We start from the raw sequence: 27,600 nt of genomic DNA, 5'->3' as shown, positions 1-27,600 counted from the left end.
GGAAGGAAAGTTTGCCAAGTCGGGGGAAAATAATAAATAAAAAAGTAAACCTGCATATAAATAACTATTCACAAAGGCAGCAGGCTAGTCTCACTCGAAGATCTCAATCATCCTTTCTCCCAGGGCTTGGTCCTACGCCAAGCCCCACCCCCCTCAGGCGTTCTTGTCTGGAGGGCTTGCAGGTTGGCCAGCATTCACATCTCTATCACTTGCACTTCCCTGCAAGTGGCTTCCAGGATGGCAGCCCGCCTCCTTGCACGACGCAGTGCAATCCCAGCCATGGACATCACCTGCTTCCTGTGCTTTCTGCCTCTCTGCCACAATCTGCCCTTCATAACACTGGAGCACGGAAGACAATCTGTGTCGCATGTCCACGTGTGCCCCCTGCCTCACTCTTCCCAGCTGCCTCCTGTGGGTGGTCTGCCCTGCCAAAACTCGCCTCATCTTCATTGCCTCCTGCTGGCCCAGTGCCCGGTGCCTGCTACGTTGGTACACCCTACGAGCTGATGCCGATCCACGGGGGTGTACGGCACCTGCACCGATCATAGGTGCCTGCTGTCCCTCCATTGCCTGTGCCCCTGTCAGTGCCTGGGTTGGCACCGTGGGCATATCAGCTGCTGACCCTTGGACTCCCAACGTGGGCAGGGATGTGAGCTCCACCAGATGGGGTATTGAGGATGGGGCTGGTGCACAGGGGCCCCTGATGGTATTTGTGCCGTATGGCACTGTGGAGGACGACTGGTGCACAGAGGAGGAAGACGAGGAGGTGGTCGCAGCAGTGAACATCCAATGGAGTACACCATGGAACAGGTATGTTGCAAGCCAGGACACAAGGCATTATAGCTCACTGTAATAATGTGCAAGCAGACTACAAGTAGCCTGCACATCATCACAAATTACACCTGTCCGCCTCGTCAACCCAGCCAGCAGGCGCATTACATAATCCCAGATGTATACATCACATGGTAAGGGGGAGTGGGCCTCATTACGAGGTTGGTGCTATTCATGGCGCTTTTTGCGCCATGACTAGCACCAATAACGGGACCGTGTCCACCCTCGTTCAATGGGGACTTATGTAACGCTCACCTGATTCCCACGGAGGCGCTGACCCGGCTGGGCTGCTATCGTTTCTTCAATTAAGAAGCGTAGAGCTCGGACGACTCTCAGGACTGGGCTTCCTCTTATCGAATGTCTGACTTGCAGGGTAAGTTTTCTGCAGGTGGAAGAAAAAGGGTTAATCACCGTTTGATGGGATTTCTTCTCCCACCAATCGCCAGTTTCTCCCACAGCCTAGCTTTCTACTTGTCTCGGCGAGCTCTCACCTTAGGCGTATAAATGCTGAGCTCTCCATCCTGCGTCTGGTGCAGGGGTGCGTGGATTCCAGTTACGTCACTGGATGAGTTCAGTGTTGAGGCTCAAGTCTTTTGCGGCCTTAGTTGTGGCACTGGTGCTGGGATGCCGAAGAGCGATGCCGCCGTTACTGCACGAGTGGATGCCTGTAAGTATACTGTAGTCTTTAGGATTTAAAAGATGGGCACCTCAATAATGTCCCTTTTCCTTTGTTTCAGGCCTCGGGATGCTGTGGGCGTAGTTTTCCGTTGCCGCTGCACGTGCTGATGCACATAAGTATAATGTTCGTTGGCCGCTTTTAATGGCACCTCTAATAATGTCCTTTTTCTAGTTTTCAGGTGCCGGGATGCTGCGGGCTTTATATCCGTTGCCACTGCACGTGCCGATGCACGTAAGTATAATGATCGTTGGCCGCTTTTAATGGCACCTCTAATAATGTCCTTTTTCTAGTTTTCAGGTGCCGGGATGCTGCGGTTGATGCGGCCGCTTCTGCGCGTGCAAAAACTGGTAAGTTAAGATGAATGCGACTGCCTTCACCCGAACCCCTTTTTAATTATGTCCTTTGCCTTTCAGGTGCAGAGAAGCTGCCGAAGAGAAGGCCGCGGTTAGCTCCGTTGCAATCACGGATGGATCAGGTAAGCGGGCGCGGCTGCGAGCGAGTTGCACTTTTCTAACCTTATGTTTATTCTTTGCAGGTTTTGCCGGTGACTGGATTCCGGGATCTGGTAAGTATTGTTCTGTGTCTTTCTTCATCCACAGGTTGCTGCGCGGAAGCTGAAGATGACTCTGGACCTGGAATGCAGGAGCCGACTCGGTGAGCGTCCTGCTGCTGCTGCAGAATAACGCGAAGCACATGTTTTCCATCGGGCGTGGTTTAAATAGCAGAGAAGTGCTTCCAGTGTGTGTTCTTCCACCGGTTCCACCCAGGTAAGAAAAGAGTTCCTGAATGGAGGGAATAGTTCCTCCCAGCCCTGATGGCTGGGGACTTCAACCAGACTGGATTGTTCTGGGTAAATATGCAGCATGGTCTGCCTCAGGTAAGTCCACCCAAGCATTATTACACTGTTTATCAATATGAGCCCGGCGCCTCAGGCGCCGGGACTGAAACCCTTCATGAGTCTGGCACCAAAGGCGCCAGGACACGGTCCAAAGGGCCCCTGTAGGGGTCTGCTGGGTCCGGAGTAGTGAAAGACGGGTCTGCTTCCGAGGGCGCTGGGCCAGTCCTGGCCCCTCGGGAGTAGCGCCCATGACAGCACCCCCCCTCAAGGCCCCTCCCAAACTTATCCTCCCCGGGGGTTTTGGTTTATCGGGAAAGGTTCGGTGAAATTTCTGGACTAGACGAGGAGCATGGACGTGGTCATAGGGTTCCCATGACCTTTCCTGAGGTCCGTAGCCTTTCCAGTCGATTAGGTAGAATAGCTTTGATCTGATGATTTTAGAGTCCAAAATGTCTTTTACTTCAAATTCGGGCTCCCCATTCACTTGGATGGGTTCTGGAGGATTGGTCAATCTGGTTCCAGGTTGCATGGGTTTCAAAAGAGATACGTGAAATACAGGATGTATTCTCATATGGGTTGGCAATTCTAATTTAACGGCCACTGGATTAATTATGGCCGTAATTGGATATGGTCCCAGGTATTTGGGGTTGAAGGTGCGAGGCCCTTTAAGCGATAAATGTTTGGTGGATAGCCAGACTTGATCCTCAACCTGGTATTGAGGGGCATTGCTTCGGTGTTGATCTGTTCCTTTTTTGTACCTCTCTTTAGCTTGTTGTAGATGTGCAGTCGCTTCCTTAAAAGCTTGGGTAATAACGGTGTGCAATTGATCCACGGCGGGTGTTCCAAGATCTTGAGGTGGATCAAGGTTGGAGGTTCGAGGATGAATCCCATACAAGATGTAGAAGGGACTCTTCCCGGTACCCGAATGAACTGAATTGTTGTAAGCATATTCAGCTATCCAAAGGATGTCCATCCAGTTACTCTCCGACTGTTGTAGCATGCATCGTAAATATTGCTCGATAGTCTGGTTTGTTCTCTCGGTTTGCCCGTCGGTCTGGGGATGATGGCTGGTCGAACGTCTTACATCGATTTGAGCTAATCGACAACAGCTACGCCAAAAGTGGGAAATAAACTGGCTCCCCCTATCTGAGATTAGTACTGACGGGAAGCCGTGTAGCCGGACGATGTTTTCAAGAAATACTTTCGCTAGGACTGATTCTGAAGGTAAGCCTTTTAGCAGAATGAAGTGGGCCATTTTAGAAAACAGGTCCACAATAACAAGAATGGTGTTGTACCCGGAACAGGAGGGTAAGTCTGTGATGAAGTCCATGGAAAGGGTATTCCAGGGACACGGTGGGATGTCTAATGGTTGCAGAAGACCAGCCGGCCTCTTCTTCTGACTCTTGTTTTGAGCGCACACACCGCAGGACATCACAAATTCCTTTATGTCTTTTCTCCATGAAGGCCACCAGAAGTGTCTCTTCACCTTTTCTGTGGTTTTGGCAATGCCAGGGTCACCCTCAATTAATGAATCATGTTAGCAGGAGATTACCTGTCTTTGTAAATCGGCGTGTGGTAGGAACAATCGTCCTTGGAAATAAGGCAAGTCATTGCTTACGGTGAAATCTTTTCCTTTTTGTAACCAGTTCAATAAGTCTGGTGAGGTTACAAGTTCTTTAGTTTTTTCTTCAATATCCTCAATGGATTGTGAAGAAATCAGACCCACGATCCTTTGTTCAGGAATTATTGGTACAGGTTCTGGATTGGCAACGTTATCTCCCATTCCAATTCGGGAAAGAGCATTCGCTTTGCCGTTCTTGTTGCCGGGGCGATAAGTGTTCACGAATTCAAATTCAGCAAAGAATAGAGCCCAGCGAAGCTGTCTGGAGGATTGAGCCTTGGCGGTTTTCAGATACTGCAGATTTCGATGATCGGTGATCACAGTGATGGTGTGTCTGGCCCCGAGGAGATAATGCCGCCATGCCTTAAAGGCTGATTTAATCGCTAGAAGCTCTTTGTCTGTGATGGTGTAGTTGATCTCAGGCGCCGAGAACTTCCGAGACCAGAATGCCACAGGATGCAGTTGGTTAGTCTCTGGATCTCTTTGTGATAGGACTGCTCCCATTGCTAAACTGGAGGCGTCGGTTTCAACGATGTAAGGGAGGTCCGAGCGTGGGTGTTTCAGTATTGGCGCCAAGGTGAATTTAGCCTTTAGCTCTTGGAAGGCTTGTTCTGCTTCTGCGGACCATTCAAAGCGTTTATTTTTTCTTAAGAGGGCGGTGATGGGTTGTACCACTCGTGAAAACTCTGGAATAAATCTACGGTAAAAATTGGCAAAGCCTAGCATGCTTTGAACGCCTTTCACGGAAGTAGGAGACGGCCATTTGAGGATAGCGTCTACTTTTCTCGAGTCCATGTGGACTCCTTTGGGTGTCAGAATAAATCCCAAAAATTCGAACTCAGTGACATGAAAAACACATTTTTCGAGCTTGGCAAAAAGTTTATGTTGGCGAAGTTTTTCAAGGACCGCCCTAACATGATTTCGATGGTCAGCTTCTGAAGATGAGTACACAAGAATGTCATCTATGTAGACGACAACGCAGACATCAATGAGCTCTCTGAGGACATCATTCATAAAATATTGGAAGGCGGCCGGTGCATTGCATAGTCCAAAGGGCATCACTTGGTATTCAAATAGCCCATACTTAGTGCGAAAGGCCGTCTTCCATTCATCTCCTTCCTTGACCCGTACCAAGTGATAAGCTCCCCGGAGATCAAGCTTAGTATAAATACAGGCGTTTTTTACCTGGTCAAGGAGTTCCGGGATCAGGGGTAAGGGGTACCGGTTTTTTACTGTTATCTGGTTTAGAGCACGATAATCTATACAGGTTCTGAGGTCACCTTCTTTTTTTGGTACGAAGAACAGAGCCGAGGATGCAGGGGACTTCGACGGATGGATAAAGCCATTGGCCAGGTACTGGTCTAAATACTGTCGCAGATGAAGGTTCTCAGGCTCGGTAAGGGCGTAAATCCTACTGCAAGGGGGAGTTGCACCGGGTAACAAATCTATCTGACAATCGTATGATCTGTGGGGTGGCAAGGTGTTAGCCTGTTCCTTTTGAAAAACATCTTGGAACTCCTGATACTCTAGAGGTAATTGTGGACCGTCAGCCGTCACTGACGCTAGGCCAATGTTGGGTTGTGGATAACAAGTTGGTGTGCACTCTGGGAACTTTATCGTCTTTGCTCGCCAATCAATCTGAGGATTGTGTTTCTCCAACCAAGAAATCCCTAGAATTACTTGGAATTGAGGAGCCTTGATCACGTCGAACACAATTACCTCCTGATGCCCGTCTTGGCCTAGTATCGTCACTTCAATAGTGTTATGGGTCACTGGTCCGGAGGCGATTTCCGTCCCATCCACCGTGGTAATGACGTCTTTAACCACCTTTGGACAAAGAGGTAAGTTCATCCTGGAAGCCAATTCGCGGTCCACATAATTTCCAACTGCTATGCTATCAATGTATGCCTTAATTGCATGCAAACGATCTGGTTGCTCTGGGTTTACGAGGACCATTGGCATTATGAAGTGCGAGGTCAAAGAACTGGTTTTTACGCTCGGCAAGCGGACCTCTACACTTGTCGGGCGAGGTTGTTTCCCGGCTCAGGCTTTTCAGAACTCTTATCAGAAGCTTCCACTGTCTTCTTAGGTGGTTTCACCGGGCAATCTCGAAAGAAAATATTCTGAATTTCCACAATAGAGACATAGTTGCATTTGTCGTCTCCTGTCGCGTTCTTTCTGGGTTAGGGGACCCTTTACAACCCCAATTTGCATAGGTTCGATGGCTTCAACTCCTTTGGTGTGACTTTCAAACCTGGATCGATCCGCCTTTCTGTTTTGTAGTCTGTGATCCAATTGGACCACCAAATCAATGTACTCTGAACAATCCTGAGGAGGATTCACTACCTGGGCAAGGACGTCTTTGAGTTCGCCACGCAAACCCCTGTGAAAAAGCGTGATTCTTTTGTCATCAGGCCATCTGGTTTCCACGATTAGCCTATTGAATGATGCAATGTAGGCCAAAAGATCTTGATTGCCCTGTCGTAGGGAAAGGAGTTCGTTGTCCAGGGCCTGCCCCTGGGAATGCCTTGCAAAAAGTCTTTCCATATTTGCCTGGAAGGTCGGGAAATCACGAAGGATCGGGTCATCCTGTGTAACCAGAGGGATCGACCAATCAGCGGCACTGCCGCTAAGATACGAAAGCACAAAGGCTACCTTAGTCTGGTCAGTCGGAAAGGCTGCAGGTCTACAAAGAAAGTGCAATCGGCATTGATTTATAAACACTGCAAACCTTTTAGGGTCACCAGAGAAGCGTTCAGGCGGTGCCAATGGCACATTTCCGGGTAGGTTGATTTGAACAGGATTGGCTGAAGCCGCTGGGATATAGCTCCCTCCTGAATTAGGTAGCGGGGTTTGCCCCGCTTGTGTCTGTAATAACTGTCTGGCGAGAGCATCAGTTCATTCTTTTGATATTATCAATTCCCTCCTAAGGGCATTCGTTTCCTGGTGGGCAGCATGAACTTCAGCTCTTAATTCCCCTAATAACTGGGCCAGTTGGTCTGTGTCGGAAGTTTCCATAGCGCCTGGGTAGGAGGTTATTGGTGGGCTTCGCGTTCTGTAACGCTCACCTGATTCCCACGGAGGCGCTGATCCCGGCTGGGCTGCTATCGTTTCTTCAATTGAGAAGCGTAGAGCTCGGACGACTCTCAGGACTGGGCTTCCTCTTATCGAATGTCTGACTTGCAGGGTAAGTTTTCTGCAGGTGGAAGAAAAAGGGTTAATCACCGTTTGATGGGATTTCTTCTCCCACCAATCGCCAGTTTCTCCCACAGCCTAGCTTTCTACTTGTCTCGGCGAGCTCTCACCTTAGGCGTATAAATGCTGAGCTCTCCATCCTGCGTCTGGTGCAGGGGTGCGTGGATTCCAGTTACGTCACTGGATGAGTTCAATGTTGAGGCTCAAGTCTTTTGCGGCCTTAGTTGTGGCACTGGTGCTGGGATGCCGAAGAGCGATGCCGCCGTTACTGCACGAGCGGATGCCTGTAAGTATACTGTAGTCTTTAGGCTTTAAAAGATGGGCACCTCAATAATGTCCCTTTTCCTTTGTTTCAGGCCTCGGGATGCTGTGGGCGTAGTTTTCCGTTGCCGCTGCACGTGCTGATGCACATAAGTATAATGTTCGTTGGCTGCTTTTAATGGCACCTCTAATAATGTCCTTTTTCTAGTTTTCAGGTGCCGGGATGCTGCGGGCTTTATATCCGTTGCCACTGCACGTGCCGATGCACGTACGTATAATGATCGTTGGCCGCTTTTAATGGCACCTCTAATAATGTCCTTTTTCTAGTTTTCAGGTGCCAGGATGCTGCGGTTGATGCGGCCGCTTCTGTGCGTGCAAAAACTGGTAAGTTAAGATGAATGCAACTGCCTTCACCCGAACCCCTTTTTAATTATGTCCTTTGCCTTTCAGGTGCAGAGAAGCTGCCGAAGAGAAGGCCGTGGTTAGCTCCGTTGCAATCACGGATGGATCAAGTAAGCGGGCGAGGCTGCGAGCAAGTTGCACTTTTCTAACCTTATGTTTATTCTTTGCAGGTTTTGCCGGTGACTGGATTCCGGGATCTGGTAAGTATTGTTCTGTGTCTTTCTTCATCCACAGGTTGCTGCGCGGAAGCTGAAGATGACTCTGGACCTGGAATGCAGGAGCCGACTCGGTGAGCGCCCTGCTGCTGCTGCAGAATAACGCGAAGCATGTGTTTTCCATCGGGCGTGGTTTAAATAGCAGAGAAGTGCTTCCAGTGTGTGTTCTTCCACCGGTTCCACCCAGATAAGAAAAGAGTTCCTGAATGGAGGGAATAGTTCCTCCCAGCCCTGATGGCTGGGGACTTCAACCAGACTGGATTGTTCTGGGTAAATATGCAGCATGGTCTGCCTCAGGTAAGTCCACCCAAGCATTATTACACTGTTTATCAATATGAGCCCGGCGCCTATGGCGCCGTGACTGAAACCCTTCATGTAGGGGTCTGCTGGGTCCGGAGTAGTGGAAGACGGGTCTGCTTCCGAGGGCGCTGGGCCAGTCCTGGCCCCTTGGGAGTAGCGCCCATGACAACTTACCGGTCCAGTCCTTGGCGGGACCGTTAAGTCCCCATTGTAAAAGCCATTCCCCATTCCCATTTGAGCCCCCATAGGGCTCAATGGGAAGGGGGAAGGCGGCAATAACGGTACCGCAAATTGCGGTACAGTTATTGACCCCGGTATCCCTTAACGAGTCCCATCCATAATTCAGGCGTTAAGGGAGGGACCCGCTAAGGGACCTCGTAATAGGGCGCAAAGGGATTACTGGCACCAGTGTCATTACCGGTGCCCGGTATCCCTTTGCACCCACCTCAGAATGAGGCCCAGTATGTCTAGGTGGACACCTCTGCCGATAACGGGGGATGGGTTTAGGTCCAGGCATCCCGGCATGCACAGACTGTGCATTGGATGGCCCAGGGACAAGATTTTGCACAGGCACCTCCACATTGGCCTGCATAGCCTCATGCGCCTGGGACAGGACTGCAGTATGCAAGCCCACCTCAAAACCCCCATCTAACCCCATGGGCTAGGCTGCGACGGCCAACTCCTCCCCCTACACTCCATCAAACTGGATGACTCCAGGGCATATTCCCCCATAGATGGCCCCTATGTGGCATCACCTGGCTCCACCACTGCTGAGGAGTCCATTCCCACCTTTACCTTCTTGGATGTACCCCCAGCAGCCATGACCAACGTCACCAGCGCTGCCCAAGCCACATCGCTCCCCGAACATTAGCTGTCATGGGTGCGTTGCTGTGGCCTGAGCCTCTGTCTGGTGGAGGCAACCCTGCACCCTTGCTCCACAGCACTGCTTTCGCCCACTTCATCAGTTGCAACTGTGGAAAAGGAAACACAGAACAGCAACATCAGTGTACTGCACCAAAGGCAGCATGGCATCACCAACATTCACAAGGAAATGAATTGTCAAGGGAACAACCATAAACCTCCACACCCACACACATGGACACACATGGGCATGGACATGCAATCCGCATCCAAGCAGAAACCTGCTTGGCCATCACTCCACATGATCACATCAAACGACATGCCACTGTCACAACCAATCTATTGCATATGCTATACACACATGCATCAATTGCACATGCGAACATGCCATAGCAGCAAGCACATACACATGTCGTCATGCACACACATCAACTCAGAGGGCCCAGGCAGTGCCATGACCAATCACATCAGAGCCCTGTGAACTGCAATTCCTCAACATGACTAAGCCAGATATCCAAATGCACGTGTTGCATCCAGGCGTGAGTGATGCATAGTCACACATTTCCATTTTGCACACATACACATGAGCATCATGCATGCACATGACGTGGCCAACACTAACTCAACTGGCACACTTGCCATCCTTGAACGTCACAGACACAAGTAACATTGCATGTGCAAGGTCTGCAAGACAGCAATACAACACACAATGCAAGTAAGAGCACATTTAAAATCCAAAGATGTCTCAATGCACACATGGAGAGAAATATCTGGGGCATGCATGCAGACATCCGTCTCAGAAGCATACTTTCTGCAAAGCTAAGGGGGTAAAACCTCTCTGTTCCCTGACATCCGACACCTGCGTGCACAGTATCTCTGGTGCTTCCTGTTGATCGTGTTTGCGGGGGACATATTGGTGTTCAGGTAAACTGCAGACATGCATTGCACTGGTATTGTGGGAGACTGGAGGGGGCTGCCTGGAGGTGTATCACAGGTGAAGAATCCTGGGGGTGGTTTCCAGTCTGGAGGGGGCTGCTTGGGGGGGTGTCATAGGTGAGGGGGGCTGGGGGTTGGGTCCAGTCTGGAGGGGGTTTGGGGTGGTGTCCCGTCTGGAGGGCGATGGCGGTGGTGTCCAGTCTGAAGGGGCTGCCTGGGAGAGTGTCACAGGTGGGGGGGGCTCCAGTCTGGAGGGGGCTGGAGGTTGGTATCCCAGGTGAGGAAGGCTGAGGGTGGTGTCCTGTCTGGAGGGGGCTGCTTGGGGGGGTGTCATAGGTGAGGGGGGCTGGGGGTTGTGTCCAGTCTGGAGGGGGTTTGGGGTGGTGTCCCGACTGGAGGGGGATGGCGGTGGTATCCAGTCTGGAGGGGGTAGCCTGGGGGAGTGTCACAGGTGGAGGGGCTCCAGTCTGGAGGGGGCTTGGGGTTGGTGTCCAGTCTGGAGGGGGCTGCCTGGGGGGTGTCCAGTCTGGATGGGGCTGCCTGGGGGGGTGTCACTTGTGAGGTGGGCTGGGAGTGGTGTCCAGTCTGGAGGGGGCTGGTGGGTGGTGTTCAGTCTGGAGTGGGCTGCCTGGGGGGATGTCACATATGAGGTGGGCTGGGGGTGGTGTCCAGTCTGGAGGGGGATGGGGGTGGTGTCCAGTCTGGAGGGGGCTGCCTGGGGGACTGTCACAGGTGGGGGGGCTCCAGTCTGGAGTGGAATCAGGGTTGGTGTCCAGTCTAGAGGGGGCTTTCTGGGAGATGTCCAGTCTGTAGGGGGCTGCCTGGCGGGGTGTCACATGTGAGGTGGGCTGGGGTGGTGTCCAGTCTGGAGGGGATTGCCTGGGGGGGTCACAGGTGAGGGGGGCTGGGGGTGGTGTCCAGTCTCGAGGGGGTTGCCTGGTGATGTCACAGGTGAGTGGGCCTGGGGGGTGATGTCCAGTCTGGAGGGGGCTGGGGGTGGTGTCCTGTCTGGAGGGGGCTGCCTGTGGCAGGGTGTCCAGTCTGGAGGGGGCTGCCTGGGGGTGTCACATGTGAGGGGGATTAGGGGGTGGTGTCTAGTCTGGAGGGGGCTGTGAGGGGTGTACAGTCTGGAGGGGACTACCTGGGGGTGTCACAGGTGAGGGGGGCTGGGGGATGGTGTCCAGTGTGGAGGAGGCTTGGGGTGATGTCCCGTCTAGAGGGGGCTGCCTGGGGGAGGGTGTTCAGTCTGGAGGGGTCTGCCTGGGGGTGACATGTGAGGGGGTTTAGGGGGTGCTGTCCAATCTGGAGGGGGCTGGGGGTGGTGTCCAGTCTGGAGAGGGCTGGGGGTGGTGTCCAGTCTGAAGAGGGCTGCCTTGGCGGTTCTCACAGGTGAGTGGGGCTGGGGGTGGTGTCCAGTCTGGAGGGTGCAGCCTGGGCTTGTGAGGTAGGGCTTGTGTTTTTGCATGGGTCCAGCCTGGGCTTGCGAGGTAAACACATGTTTTTGCTGGGGTGCAACCTGGGCTTCCAAGGTGAGGCACGTGATTTCGCAGGGGTGCACCCTGAGCTTGCGAGGGAGTCACGCATTTTCGCTGGGGTGCAGCCTAGGCTTGAGAGGTGAGGCACACGATTTCGCTGGCATGCATTCTGGCTTTGCGAGGGAGGGCCCGTATTTTTGCCGGGGTGCAGCCTGTGCTTGCGAGGTGAGGCACGGGTTTTTGCCGGGCTGCAGTCTGACTTTGCAAGGGAGGGGCTGAATTTTGGCAGCGGTGCAGCCTGGGCTTGCGAGGGAGGGGCGCGTTTTTGCTGGACAGCAGCCTGGGCTTGCGACGAGGTGAGGCCCGCGATGACGCTGGGGAGCAGTCTGACTTTGCAAGAGAAGGCCCACGCTTTTGCTTGGGTCCAGCCTGGGCTTGCGAGGTGAGGCGTGCGATTTTGCTGGGGTGCATCCTGGGCTTGCGGAGGAGGGAACGCCTTCTCACAGGGGCACTGGATGGTGTTTCTGGGGTGCACGTGGAGGATTGTGCCTGGTTTGGCATTTGGTTGCTTTTTGGTGTGCGTGGGGGCGTGTTGTCGGCATTCCTCGCGCAGCTTGATTTTACTAGCGGGACGGCTAGTAATGCTCCTTTGAATCCATGAATACGCGGGGGCGCAATTTTCTTTCTGAGCCACGCCTCACGCAGGGGCCCTCTCAGCGTGCAGCCCTTGTGCCATTTCTGCTCCCGATTCCATGAATTGGGCCCTTAGTACTTGCCCATTTTCTAAATGGTCTGATGATTTCTTCGTTAGTATATACATGGGGAAGAACATATAATCCCACATCTAAAACGTCACGCATCTGTCTTTACATTTATGAACATGTGTTACAATGAACTAGTACACTGTTTGGAACATTGGCTTTTACTCAGCCCATTTGGACCCTTGAGTCGTGGGCACTAACTTCTGGCAGATAGACAGCAGCAATTTCTAATGTACCTCTGGCTGAGGCCCAGCCTGTCTCTGCCTCAGCTGTCTCGCTCACCTGCCCGCCTGCTCTATTACTTTCCTTTGTACTACCCTTTTTTTACAGATGTCTGTGATTCCTTGCTACTCAGGCTATGTGCCTCCTCACTGCTCCGGCTCTGCATCATTTTTCTGCTTCTGTGTTATCACGGATAAGGACTTGTACCCACATTTGGTGTCTTTACTTGATGGCCATTTTTGTTTTTGTATTCAAACTTGTATGTTTGAGCCCAATATGATGTACAATCATGGAATGCTTTTGTAATGCTTTTTTAAAACACCCCATTTGTGTTAGCAGTGTTAGCTAACACTACCAGGGCTTAGTTGCCCTATACCTCATCAAAAGCCCTCACTTTTCTCAGGACAATTACCATGGGTTCCATGCAATTAATATGTCAAATCAAATATCTTTATTGGCCCTCATTACAAGTCAGGCGTTAAGGGTTTAACGGCGCCGTCGGCGCCGTTATCCCTTAACGCCTGATTCACACTTTGGGCCTCATTACACGGTAGGCGGTGAGCCATGGCGCTATTAGCGCCATGGCTCATGCCGGTAAAATACCGGCAACGCCTTGACGGAAAGGGGATTTACCGCCCCATTCCAAGGTTGGAGGGGCGGTAAATCCCCCTTCCGCCATTGCCCTTCCCCATTCCCATTTCTGCCCCATAGGGCTCTATGGGAATGGGGAAGGCGCTAATTACGGCACCGCAATTTTGCTGTGCCGTAATTAGCTCCGAGGTCCCTTAGCGGGTTGGATTTTAACGCCTGCAAAAAGCAGGCGTTAAATCCCCCAACCCGCAAAGGGACCTCGTAGTAAGGCGGTAGGGATTTACCGGTACCGGTATTTTACCGGTACCGGTAAATCCCTACCGCCATCCGTGTAATGAGGCCCTTTAACTCCTGCTTTTTGCAGGAGTTAAAGTCCAAGGCGCTAAGCGACCTTGGTGCTAATTACGGCACCGTAATTTACGGTGCCGTAATTAGCGCCTTCCCCATCCCCATTATGCCCTATGGGGCAAAAATGGGAATGGGGAAGGGCAAATGGTGAATGGGGAATTACCGCCCCACTCACCTTGGAATGGGGCGGTAATTCCGCCATCCACCATGGTGGACTCTGGCATGGACCATGGGGCTAATAGCACCATGGTCCAGCGCCGGACTTGTAATGAGGGCCCATATGTTTAGTTCTTACGAACTTTTCACAAATACATACACATCCATTCCACATTGAAAACATTTGAAAGATAAATCAACCATATAACTTTAATCCATTTTTAAACATAAATGCAAATTAGTCATACATTCATAAGCAGACACATTCTAAGCTATATAAACGAACAGTAGACATGGCAAGACAATACTGCACCTAAGCACAGAATTGCAAAGAGTCCCAATGTATCTTCAACAGCAGATACGAGAAAGTGCAAGGTGAAGTGATATAGAATCAGAAATAAGGCAATACGTTCAGAATGGCACTGACTTGATTGTGTCATAATTATGAACAAATCGGCCCAGCACATGTATAAAGGGCCCAAATTAACACATTCAGTGAGCATATGTCTGGCCGTTTCGGGAATATGAGTAAGAGCACAGATATTTCAAAACCTGTCTTTCTCCAGGAGCTTTAATTGGGCTCCAAGTATAACGAGTTTCAAACAATAAGACACATTGCTGAAACGCTGTGTCGGGACTCATCAACAAAGTACTTATATATCACCCCAGACAGGTTTTTGTATTTTTTTGTAATTTATATAAGTGTGAAAAGTTATTATTCCAGTACCATCATTTCAGTTGTTTGTTAAATGAAGACAAAAGATGGTTCAAGTCATTGTTGCCCGGCACGAAACAAGGGGCTCAATCTAGTCACCTGAATAATGTGTACATTGGTTTCTCATACTCACAACCAGCTCGCACACCACCAAATCCTTCGCCCATTTTTCCCAGTGTCGGGCACTTGGGAAAAACCCTTGCTTTAATATACAACTCCCCTCTTTTCTTTAAAGCCAATCCCCTAAGTGAGGTAAGCCCCAGCTCTAACAGCAGATACTCCATGCGAACCGAAGAGGGCAGATGCAGGAGTCTCCTCCAATAGTAAGCCTCCATGCAATTTATCCAACCAAAATCCTTACTGGCAAGGGATTCCAAGCCATTAAGGATAGCTGGGCAAAAACATTGATCATACAAAATCAATATGCCTTTCAATCAAGGGTACCCACGCAGTCTGCATTGCAAACCGAGAAAACAGGCCAATAAGCTGTCTTGTCTTCCTATTTTGTTCTTCTTTAATTAGACCATACTGGCAAGAGAGCTCACCTGGAGACCCAAATATGAATAGCTATTCATTATAATCTGTAGTGCCCAAGTCCGCTGACATCTTGAGCCTATGAACCTTTCTATGTGTCATCAACATTACTTTTGTTTTGTCAAGGGTCACCATTAAACCATTTTAGGCAGCATAGGCAGCAAGCTGGTTCAACATGTTCCAGATGCCTGTGTAAGTCTGATCGATAATTACGAGGCCATCCACAAATAATATAGATGTAATGTGAGTGCTGCCTATTTTAGGTGGACACTTGGCTTGAATATTTATTCTCCCTGGCAGGTCCGCTACATATAAGTTAAATAACAGGGATGCCCCAGCACACAACCTTGCTTGACTGACTTGTTAATGCTAATAGGAGAAGATAAGCGACCTTCATTATTAAGGTGTATGTTAGCCGTAGTATTCGTATGTAACAGAGAGATAATATTCAATAGCCACATGGGACAGCCCATCAATTCCAGCTTCCGCCACAAAGCCGCCCAATTTATACAATCAGAGGCAGCTTTAAAGTCAAGGAAAGCAACATATAAACTTGCGTTCTTCCTTGCTTTCGTTTTAAGAAGCAGGGCATCCAGCAATCTTATATTTAGTTGTTATGTAAGATCCCTGACGAAAACCTGTCTGGGAAGTGTATATTGTGTTATTTGAATTGACCCAGCCTTGAAGAACATTAAGCACCAATGATGCAGACAGCTTACCGGAGACATCAAGTAATGACAGCAGTCAATAGTTTCCAGGAAGATCTCTTGCCCACTTTTTGAACACAGGTATAAGTATAGACTGTTGACAAGAAGCAGGAATTGAGCGCTCTGAGCAATCCTTGTCAAACAGTAGTTTCAAAATTCGTGCCCAATCTATAGGGTCGTTCTTGAAGACTATATTGGCTAGCGCATATGGGCCCGGAGCTTTAGAACCCTTAGGTTTCTTTATGGCCATTTCAATGCGCCTCATTATAAGTATGGCTACTCTGCACCAGATTCCCCAAGGCTGGGAGAGCAGATCCTGAGAGTTTGCACTCCTCCAAAAACTCAAAACTACAGTGCCTGCATCTCGAACCAGCTGAACACTGCATTGTGTCCTCACCATCCAGACACTGCTAGGCTTGAATCAACTCCTCTCCACCTACACCCAACTCAAACCATTGGAGTGACACTCACCAACTTGAACCAGGGGAATTCACCACTACTTGACCTGAGTCACCTTCTAACTGCTGCTTTGCCAAACCATACACCAGAACAGCAGGATAACTACTTTGAATCGAGTTTGGACGAAAAGATCATATCTAAAATGCTGAATGCACATTTAGTGCACATTCGGCATAGTAGATAAGATCTAAAGCCCATAATACCGAAAAGGGTGTCCCCCACACCTCCAGTTCGGTGCTATGGGCTGCAGGGGTGTCTCCTGCATACATTATTATAGTGTGCTCTGTGATTATGTAATTTGATCTTTTGGGATATGATATGATAATTTATTTATTTTATATAACTTACATCCATTTTAATCATCACCATCTGTTGACTTGTACTGGAGTGGTTACTTCCCTTGGTTATCACTCCTGTTTTCATATGCAGATCTGTTGCATCGTCTTTGTTCTTTCCACAGGGGCTGATTTTGTACAGTGTTTTCTATTCTAGTTTTCTTATAGGTGTGTTTGATTAACGTATATATATTTTTTTTATCAAACCTTGATTGGACATTCCCTTTACTTTGTACTGTGCTACTTTGCTGTTTGGGTCACTACAGGATCACATTCATACCCCTCTAAAGAGTGTTGCCTTCCCTCGGCCCATGTTATAACAAAAGGCAAAGGAGGTCTATCTCTTAACTATGCTTGTTTTACCTTCATGAATGGAATCTCTGTTGGTTTGTAGAACTGTGAGGGCTGATTAAGTGGTTTTACTCCTGCTCACCCTTATACTCCTGTAGAGCAGAAGTCATTTAATCACAGATTATTTGAAGGGCTTTAAACGGGACTGTGAATTATGGTTTGATACATTTTTCCTGTATTATCCATATTTTCATAGTGTACTTTGAAGTAAAATATTGTATGCAGTGTAAAATATTGTATGCAGTTGCGAGTAACAAAGTAGTGAATCAGGCTAATTCTTTATTCATGTAGATTGTAAATGCATTCATTACACAATATTCCTTTTCATGATCTTTCACAGGCTTGCCAACCTGTTCCTGTGCAGCGTGAGCCCTATAAAGGAAAAGTGGTCACATTGAAGTCATAGGCAGCACAACTATCAGGTGACCTATTTTCTTTCTATAAACCCACCGTTAACTTAATTGATTGATTGATTGTTTGCCGTGGACGTGTTTGGAGTTACTTGGATCGCTTTCCTATCCCAGACTACTGCGCTTCAATTGCATTAAAGACTGTGATTCCCACAAGGCTTTGCTCCTCACGTATAGTGGGACTTCCTATAAAATGGTGCACGTGCACACACAGCGCGCTCGCACCCGTTTCAGTCCCGGAAAGTCCTGCTTTGCCGCTTCGCTGCGTCGCTCGGTGCGAGGTGTTTCCCTGATTGGTTTATTATTTTTGTTTTTCTGTATTGTGTGTGATTTCGTACACCATCTTTTCTTTTTTATCCCTTCTTCTGTCTGCCCGATAATTACCACGCCATGGCTGATAAAAGAGCAAGAACTTACACATTGCTCACTGACATGCCTTGTCCTGCACGATTGCATGCGTGTGTGACTCTTCGAGTGTGGAAGGACCTCCGCTAACACCAAAGTCCTCCCGTCCTCTTATCAAAGGCTGTAACTTGGATAAACGAGCCGGGAGTTAACGCAGCCACTCTAATACTCAGGCTGGTGACATTCGAGACTTTGGGTTTGGCACCTTGCGCTCCTCTCGACCTGTGGCGCAGATGCCGGATCTAACAAATTTAAGTGTCTCAAATGTAAAAGCACAGCCGATATTTATCAATCAAGAATGTTCTGTTATAAAACCTCCTTTAATGAGTTCACTGTCAGTATCAGAATCGAACGTCAGTAATAAGGTTTGCAAACTGCCTTGTAATATTTCATTATCTGTCACCATGATTCTACAAAATGCTCATACAGGCAATGTGGTTCCTTTGTCAAACAAGCTTCAAAGTGTTATGCATAATGTTGATGATGCTATCATTGATTTACACTCAACAAATTCCTGTTTCTCGGCCAGGGAAGATGCTCATGACCTCTCCAAATCTCCCATACTATTCCTGAATGTAAGCCCTTAAGAATTGGATATCTCAATTTATTTTATTCCACCAACCCCAAGAAGAACGGCTTTGGAAATTTCTGCCGCAACTTTATGGTCTTTCACAAAGAAATCCCCTATGATTTCTCTTGAAGTTATGAACATTGCGCTAATGTCCTTGGTAAAATTATTTGAAGCTCTTGATGCCAAAGTAAACTCTATTTCAGACAGCCTCTTAGAAACTGCCACTTGGCAGAAATTAATCACTGATTCTCTGGCCCAGAGACAGGCTTTTGATGGTAGAGATGCCGCCCCGCCGATAACTCAGATCCCCAAGATCAAACCTCTGCTTAAAGTGGCAATTAAGCATTCTCGACCCCAGCCTGAGATTTGCACTTCTGACAAGGCAATACAATGTCTAATGGCTGCAGTTCCCTTTGTTGATGGTCTCATCCGTGAGTTACCCATGGAGGTGGCCCCGGTGGTACTGTTACCTATTCCGGTGGTTGTCCACGAACCACCTGTAGCTAATACTGTTGACGAATCACCTGCAACCAAAATTGTGCCGCCTCTTAAAGAGGCGTATACCATTTTTGTCAAAAAATCTAAAAAAAGGGTTGATGAATGCATATAACTCGGGGCCCGAACATAACTTGAAGTTAAAAAAACTAAACATCAAAAATCCAAAGCAGTGGGTTCCAAGGGCCAGTCGAAACAATTTTTCAAATCGCTTTCTAAGCCAGTTAGATGCTCAATGTTAACATGTAATGCTATAACCAAAAAATATTCTAATCCGGCACAAGAAAAGAAAAAAATTGCAAACAACGGGTCCACCAACACCCAGTTGATTCCAACGCACTCTCCTTTGGATGATTTGGTGCAGGCTGTTGAAGAATTGGGAGTTGTTTCTGAGGGTCTGCCTCTTGAGGTATACCCCGTATTACCATCTAGGGGGGCCCTTCTGAATAGCTCTGAATCCTCTGTTCTGATGCATAACACGCAAGAACTCAGGAAAGCCGTGGATGACTATATGCGCCAATTTAATTCGGCACCACTATTGACTCACCCATTGATGCAACCTGTGCCTATTAGATCAAACATTTCTTTGCAGAGCAGCCAAGCAGGCTCCAGATTAACCACTTCTCCTCTCACATGTGAAAATAATGGTATAGCCGTAGAGAGTATGCCTTTAACTTCAGATGTTGTTCCATCTCAAGTGAATATGCGGGATAACATTTTATCTTCTTCTATTAAAGACTGTTTAGTATCACTAACCATGGAACAGAAGGTCCTCAAGTCCTCTATGAAATCACGTCTTCATGGCTCTCACTCTGACCCCCTATATTCTTTAGATCAGAGGGTGAGCACCAAGTGTGTTACATTTAAAACTCCAGTAGAGGCTAATAACTCAAACCCTTCCTCTGAGGTACCTCATGGTAGAGGGGAGGCCTCAGTACCATCAGATATCAAAAACAGAAAGTTTCTACAACCCTATTCAATATTCATAAGCTGTCATGGTGGCTCTTACCCGGTATTCAGTATGAATAGAAAGAGTATTATGGCGTTATTTTCTGACATTTCATCACTAAAAGATATTGCCTCTGGGGATATTGAGCAGGTAGAATTTCCTGGTGAGAAGGATTCAACCTTATCCTGTCTTTGGATAAGATCACATGTTATCCTTAACACCATTTGGTTTGCAAGAGCCTCCCCCTTTGAGCTTGGTTTTAGATTAACAACCACTACTAGTGAAAGTCCCTTAATTGAGGTCTCTCAACAGCCTGAAAAAGTCGATGGTGTGGGATCTCGTCACTCAGGTTTAATAAATGAGAGTGTAGTGCCTACTGTGAAACCTACCAAATGTTGTTGTTGAAAAAATGCGTAACTAGGATCATATGAGCAATGCCCTCTGACATATAAAATAGCGTTTGCGAGCTGGAATACCAGGGGCCATAAGCATCTATTGAATAACCCAATTTGTATTTTAATGAACTATGATTTATTCCTCCTACAAGAAACTTGGTTATTGTCAGCTCCATCTTGGGACAATTATCATGTTCATCTGGTCCCAGCTTTGAAAGGTCAAAAAGGTAGACCAATGTCCGGTCTTGCAACCATTTCCAACGTTTCCACCATGACTAGCTTAGAAGATCTTCCTCCTTTGAACTCATTCATGCAATGTACTGTAATTTTGATTCAGACATTCAAATTTGCAGTTAGTAATCTCTACTGGAATCCTGTTGCGATTTCAACCTCTACCTTTTTTAAGGACATCAACTCACTTATGGAAGAGGTTATTATTCCTAATATCGCGAACACTATTCTTGCTGGAGATTTGAACATTCACACATTTACATCATCTAAGGAGAGGAACTCTGAACGGCTCACTTTGTAGAAACATGGGATCTGATCATGTTAAATGGAGCATTCAAAAGTGACATCCCTCCTTCCCATATGTGGTCAAATGGTTCACTTAAAGCAACCATTGACTATGTGTATGTTGATAGAGCGTTATTTATACAGATCTCCAAGTTTTCTATCCTGCCTTCTTCATCAGGTGATCATTTGATGCTATCGGCTGAAATCGTGGTTCATGCTCAAGCCAATCCACAGTTTCGACAGTGACAGTTGGGAGCTTTGGCCATAAATGCTCAGCACAATAGATTGCATTGGACTAAATTTGCTTTGGAAACGTTTAACCATGACTTAGTGGAGGACCATCATCTCCTCCTAGAGAAGGGATATAATTCACTGGACTATCGTGACAAAATGTACCTATTTGCATCCCCTGGCATATCTAGAGGCAAGATATCCAATAACGCATGTCCAACCCATGTTTTTGACCAATCTATCAGACTCAGGATGTCTCTCTTTCGTAGACAAAAAAGGCAGATTCTGCATCTCCCAGTTCACTTTCGCAAGTTGAAGACTGACTATAAGAATTGGATATGTGGTCATAAGGCAGAAATGTTTCAAAGGGACGGTGAGCGGTGGTTGCACACAATTCATGGAAAAACACCTCTCAGATTTGGAAGCTAATTAACTCGGCTACAACTTGCTCTCAGTTATCTTCCCAAATTAACGGTGTATCAGAAAGAAGTTGGGTGGAGTACTTCACAAACATCTATGATCTCCCACAATCCAGCTCTGATCGGGCGCCGTGTAAGCCAATTAATTCTTCCTTCCTTCTCAATTTTGATCAAGAAGATGTGTTATTTTACATAAATAAGGCCAGCTCTTCCAGAGCTCCTGGACCGGATGGCCTTTCGAATTTTGTTCTAAAACAGCACCCTGAATTGTGGGCAAATATTTTATGTACCATCTTTGTCTCCATCCAAGTGAAGCAACACATTCCAACATTCTGGTGCCAAGCTCTAGTGGTTCCAATATACAAAAAAGGTGATCGCACGAATCCGGCCAGTTATCGTCCCATAGCACTTCTTGATGCGCCTGGGAATATTTATAGCCGTATCATTCTGAGAGATCTCAACATTTGGGATACTAGTGAAAATTGTAGAGATCCTTTTCAAACTGGCTTTGTTGTGGGCCTTGGGACTTCTATTAACATTACTATCCTCAATGCTATTAAATCAGTTTATGCAACAAGATGTCAACCCCTGTACTTGGCCTTTGTGGACTTTCGAGTTGCTTTTGACTCTGTGGACCGACAACTATTAATTAACAAATTGCAGAGATTTGGTTGCCCACATTCTCTAATTTTGCTCATAAATCTCCTTCACACAAACACAACAATGCAGGTCAAATTGAACTTGAGTGGACTACTATCAGACATAATCCACACTAAACGAGGCCTTAAGCAAGGCTGCATTCTGGCCTCAACTCTGTTTAATTTATTTATCCTTGACATGGGAGTTGAATTTCTAAAGGTAATAAATGATGCTCCAAAGCTTGGTATCCAAGTCATCCCATGGCTTCTCTATGCGGATGACTTGGTTCTCATTTCACAAACCCCAAGTGGCTTGCAGACTCTACATAACCAACGAGAAATCTTCCCTTCCAAAAATAATCTAATGTTTAATTTGGAGAAAACCCAAGTCATGGAATTGGGAAAAAGTAAAACGAGCCAATCAAAACACTATGAGTGGTTCCTTCAGAATCAAAATCTGACCATAGTCAACGATTACAAATATCTTGGTGTTACATTTAGTAACTCGCCTGCAAATAGCCCCCACAAATGTAGCATAACTGGCAAACTCCTTACCTTAATTTCTCAGGCCAAGGTTCTCCAGGCTAAGTTTGGCAAATTTTCTTGTGCCCATTTACTAACCATTTTTCAACAGAAGGTAATCCTCATCATTTCCTATGGCACTAAGACCTGGCCTCCCCAAAAGCAATTGTATTGGGATAGAGCGGAGGCTCAATTCTGGAAAAAGGTGCTCAAACTTCCCAACTCAACGCCAAATGCTCTCTTGCGGTTCGGATTAGGTATTCTATCAATCCACATCCAAGTATCCTGGAAGAGATGCTGTCTCTTTCATAAATGTCTATTGGGTCTTGCCGCGAATAATATGCTTTCAATATTGGCTAATTATCTATTGCTGTCTTCACACTCTTTTCCAGCAACCTGGAGAGTTAGTGTTTTCTCTGATTTGTCTGAAGCTAACATTTCGTTAGGCCTCCTGCTTAATAATCCATCTAAAGCCAAACTTAAGCTATACCAACTAGATTGGCATCATACCCAACAGAAATGTGTATTGCTAAGAGATTTTGATAGACCATCTTTTGTTCACAAAAAATGTCAAACAGCTGATTATCTATTGAAGTGTCCGTCATATGCACTCAGTAGTTAAATCCTAAGATTTTGCATGAACCTATGACCAACCAACCAAATTCTATTGAGAAGGGCATTAATCCATGTTGATACCTCAAACTGTCGTTTTTGTAAAGTTGATGGAATGGAAGAGACATTAAAGCACATACTAATTGTGTGTGTTGCTTTAAGAAAACAAAGGAAAACTGTTCTCCACAAGTTAACCCAAACACATTGGGCCTCATTATGACCCAGGTGGTAAGGGGTTAACGGCGCCGTAAAAAGGTGGCGGCGCTGTTAACCCCTTACCGCCTAATTACAAGGTCCCTTTGCGGGTCCCGACCTTAACGGCTGATTTTTACCAGCCATTAAGGATTGGACCCGCAAAGGGACCTTGGAGGTATTTACGGTACCGCAATTTGCGGTACCGTGACTACCGCCTTCCCCATTTCCATTGAGCCCTATGGGGCAAAAATGGGAATGAGGAAGGGCCAATGGTGAATGGGGAATTACCGCCCCGCCAACCTTGGAATGGGGTGGTAATTCCGCCATTCACCATGGCGCAATCGGTAAAATACCGGCGGCAACCATGGCGCTACTAGCGCCATGGTTACCACCTGGGTCGTAATGACCCACATTATCTGATGCGTTCAGATAATGAACTATGGCATGAATTATTTGCTACTTCTAAAATTTCATTAAGAATAGCCACCATGCAATTTTTAAGCTTAGTAATGTCCATAGACTGATCACTTAGTGAACACGTTGTTCACAGTGTACCTAGAAGTCACATGTAGCTGTTTAAGCTTATTTTATTCTGGATTGCTAGTTGTTATATATGCTTAGGTTTTTATTTTGTATGTGGTTTTACATTCTGAATTGAGCTTGTCAAGTAATTTGTTATGTTGATTTTTGTATCCTTCTGCTTCTTCTTTCTTAGTTCTTTTTGTCTCTTCCTGATGCGATATGTTGTGTTTTGAAATGTTAATTTAACTTAGCCAACAAAAATAAATAAATGTTAAAAAAAAGATTGATTGTTTATTTTTATAGCGCCTATACACAATGTGTTTCAAAGCGCTTCAAGGAGGGAGGGAACATGGGAGAATACAGTTACATTCTTACAGGTCCTTGAAACAAATCTGTTCATACCAGATAGTACAAGTGCATGGAACGATAAGGGAGAGGTGAGGAAGGAAATAAAGGAGACAATACTAGCAGTAGAATTACTATGCCTGACAGCCATTGTTGCAGTGCAAGAATGACAAGAAGAGGGGAGGACTGGGGGAAGGGAGAGAAGGGACGAGGAAAGGAACAAAACAAGTGACTATTTTAAGGGTCAGTGGCTAATCAAGGTAGTACTGGGGGGGAAGGGAGGAGAAGACAAGAAGGAGAAGGGGGACAGACCAGCTCTTATCAGGGTCAAGGGACCCTGATAGGAGTAAGGGCTAGATAATAGAAAAGAGAAGTGGGGAGGAAAGATGCAGAAGACAGGCAGCTACAATTACTATGCCTGATGGCAATTGGGGTAGTGCCAGAGATTGACAGAAGGAGGGAAAGGAGGGGAAGGAGGAGAAGGGGAGAGGGGGAGGAGAAAGAAGGGGGAGTTGCAGAGGATAATAATAGCAACCAGGGGATGAGAGGGGGCAAGAGACCCGTTAAGGAAGGCATGGTGTAAAAGGGAGGAGAAACTGGAGACAGTCACGGGGCAGGGGAGGGGAGAATGAAAAAAAGTGGGGCGGGGGAGGTGCAGAGAAACACTCAGGGGCAAGAGGGGCCTCGAGATGGAACGGGGACAGAGGGTCAACCCAGATGGACACTGGGGCAGGAGGGGGCACACAGATGGACACAGGAGCAGGAGATGGGCACACAGATGAACATGGGGGCAGGAAGGGGCACAAGATGGACACGGGGCAGGAAGGGGCACACAGATGAACATGGGGGTAGGAGGGGCATACAGATGAACACGGGCAGAATGGGGCACAGGATAGGCACGGGGGCAGGAGGGGGCACACAGATGAACACGAGGGAAGGATGGGGCACAAGATGGGCACAGGAGCAGGAGGGGCTACACAGATGAACACGTGGGAAGAAGGAGGCACACAGATGAACATGGGGCAGAAGGGGGCACAAGATGGGCACAGGGCAGGAGGGGGCACACAGATGAACATGGGGGTAGGAGGGGCATACAGATGAACACGGGCAGAATGGGGATCAGGATAGGCACGGGGGCAGGAGGGGGCACACAGATGAACACGTGGGAAGAAGGAGGCACAAGATGGGCACAGGGGCAGGAGGGGGCACACAGATGAACACGGGGGCAGGAGGGGTCACACATGAACTCAGGGGCAGGAGGGGGGGTGCAAGATGGGCATGGGGCAGGAGGGGGCACAAGATGGGCACGGGGCAGGCAGGGGCACACAGATGAAGACGGGAGCAGGAGGGGTTACGCAGATGAACACGGGGCAGGAGGGGGCACACAGATGAACATGAGGGCAGGAGGGGGCACACAGATGAACATGAGGGCAGGAGGGGGCACACAGATGAACATGAGGGCAGGAGGGGGCACACAGTGGACACAAGGGCTGGAGGGGGCACACAGATAAACACGGGGCTGGAGAGGGCAAACAATGGGAGAGGGGGGCAGGGGCTGGCCCACACAAAGAACACAAATAATTTGACAACAACGAGGACATGCATGGAGGCACGGCACAATTTAAACATTACATACGTAAAAGTCCAGAAATTGCCAAAATAAGCAATATTTCCTGTTCTAATTGTACATGGGGACACAAATTGGAATAATTTGGCATATTCATTCTCTCGTACTATTAACAAATACTGTGTAGCAGAGATGAGCGATGTGCAGGAGAAATGTGGTATACCTAGCCCCACTATTTTCCCAGAAACCTACCTTTGAGCCCTCTCTCTGGCATAGAGAGAAATCCTGAAACAACTGGAATTAAAAATTTAAGGAGGCCCCTACATCTAAACTAGTACATCTAAACTATCTACAACGCTCTCGTCCTAAAAAGTCTCCTTCCAGAGCCCTACGCTCGGCCTCCTCCAACTCTCTGCGGGTGAGCCATTTTTTTAAAAACAGAGATTTGTGGGTAGATCCCTATCCTCTGCAGGTGCCTCCCTCTGGAATAGCCTACCTGCCTCTCTCCATCTTGAGCCGGACCTCCTTAAGTTCTGCAAACTCCTCAAGACATTCCTCTTCTCTTCCTCTTTTTCTCTCCCTCTCCCTTGCTAACCTCCTCACTCCTCTCTCCTGCCTCACTCCTTCGTTCTCATCCCCAACCTGTTCAGTCAGCTCACTGGTCACCTGGTGCACCTCGAGAGCCTCACAGGTCCCAGCCTCCCCCGCCAGTCTTGCACTTGCCTCTGCACTCTGCCTTACACTACTGCACTCAGAATGCATTCCATGAGAGTGGCACCCACTCTGCTCATAATCCTGGGCCCTGTGGACTAGGCGCACTTGTTCCCATTCCCCTCCCTCGCACTTCTGTCTGCGCACTTGCACGACCTTGTATGTACTAGGCTTAGCATGTTTATCTGTCATGTCCTCCTCTATCTCCCCTCCGTAGTTGGCTTTGCCTGCCTACATAGGCACATTGTCTACCAATCCTTTTTTGCATTGCATCTTTCCTTTGCCCCCACCTATGCTAGCTGTTGCTGTCAGTTCATTCAGAATCTTCAAGGCATAAGAATGACGACGATATCCCATTGTTCCCTTCCCGTCTTGAAACGCTTTGAAGCACTTCACTTGTGTATAAACACTTTACAAATAAACAATTACAATTACAATTATATTGCCCATCTTTCAAGATTGTTGAATTTTAGACAATGTAGTGGTGCCTACTTTTACTTAATGCAAACCCAGGTTTCTAGAGTATATTATGTACTAGAATGTGTTTTATCACATATGATGCAAATCAGAAAACATTAATTATGGTTAAAATAAGGGATTCTGTTTAGATGTCATGTTCAAAGTCTTTTTTAAACATTTTTCTTGATGTGTTGTATGGTTGAGGAGTTTTATGAATTGAGATTTGAAATACACTTATTTACTACTATATCCCAATGAAATACAGCAGGACGAGCGCTTTTAGGAGCAATGTTTGTAAAACATTGGACTGGGGTAGCTCAGTAACAAGCTACGTCTTTGTGAACCTTCAGAAATAGACTCAACTTCTCAAATGCTCATTCTGTTCCTTCTGATATCCATCAGCTTGGTAGTCCAGAACAGGCAGGTTAAGTTTTTAATGGAGTCCCCTATACCCATGGAAAAAGAAGATGGTTTTGGTATATGAATACATTTATCTCTCAACCACGAAGCACAGATTATAATAGCAGATGGAAGCTGTACGACCAACAATGATCATAAATCTTGGTATCTCAGTTAACAATTCTGTCCCATAAAGAAAGTCAGAGAAAACTCATTTTGCTGGAGAGGATCATCTGTTTTTTTTTTGTTATTTTTAAACAAGTGACTATAATCAATGCCTTTATCAAGAATAGATTACTACAATTCCATCTATATATTTTTCCCATTTTAGTCTAGAGTAGCTAATTCATTGATCCCAGATCCAGTACCAGTAACCATGTCTTCCCTCGACAAACTAATGAACTTCATAGTTATTGAAGAGAGCGTATACAGAAAGTTTCAGGCAG

General features: G+C 47.4%; 1 protein-coding gene across 1 annotated transcript in view; it reads left to right on the top strand.

The window, feature by feature from the left end:
• The window catches only part of DPYS (dihydropyrimidinase), a 432,875-nt gene that overhangs the window by 389,612 nt on the left and 15,663 nt on the right, over positions 1-27,600 (top strand). Inside the window, exon 9 of the mRNA XM_069621489.1 lies at positions 17,134-17,215. Within this exon, the coding sequence (XP_069477590.1) occupies positions 17,134-17,199 (66 nt within the window). The 3' untranslated portion in view covers positions 17,200-17,215. The remainder of the gene's footprint in view (positions 1-17,133; positions 17,216-27,600) is intronic.

Source organism: Ambystoma mexicanum, chromosome 5q (genome assembly GCF_040938575.1).
Source record: "Ambystoma mexicanum isolate Mex_15411 chromosome 5q, UKY_AmexF1_1, whole genome shotgun sequence".
Classification (NCBI taxonomy): Eukaryota; Metazoa; Chordata; class Amphibia; order Caudata; family Ambystomatidae; genus Ambystoma; species Ambystoma mexicanum.
Note: the sequence above shows the minus strand (reverse complement) of the source record. Positions and strands in the feature narration are given on the sequence as shown.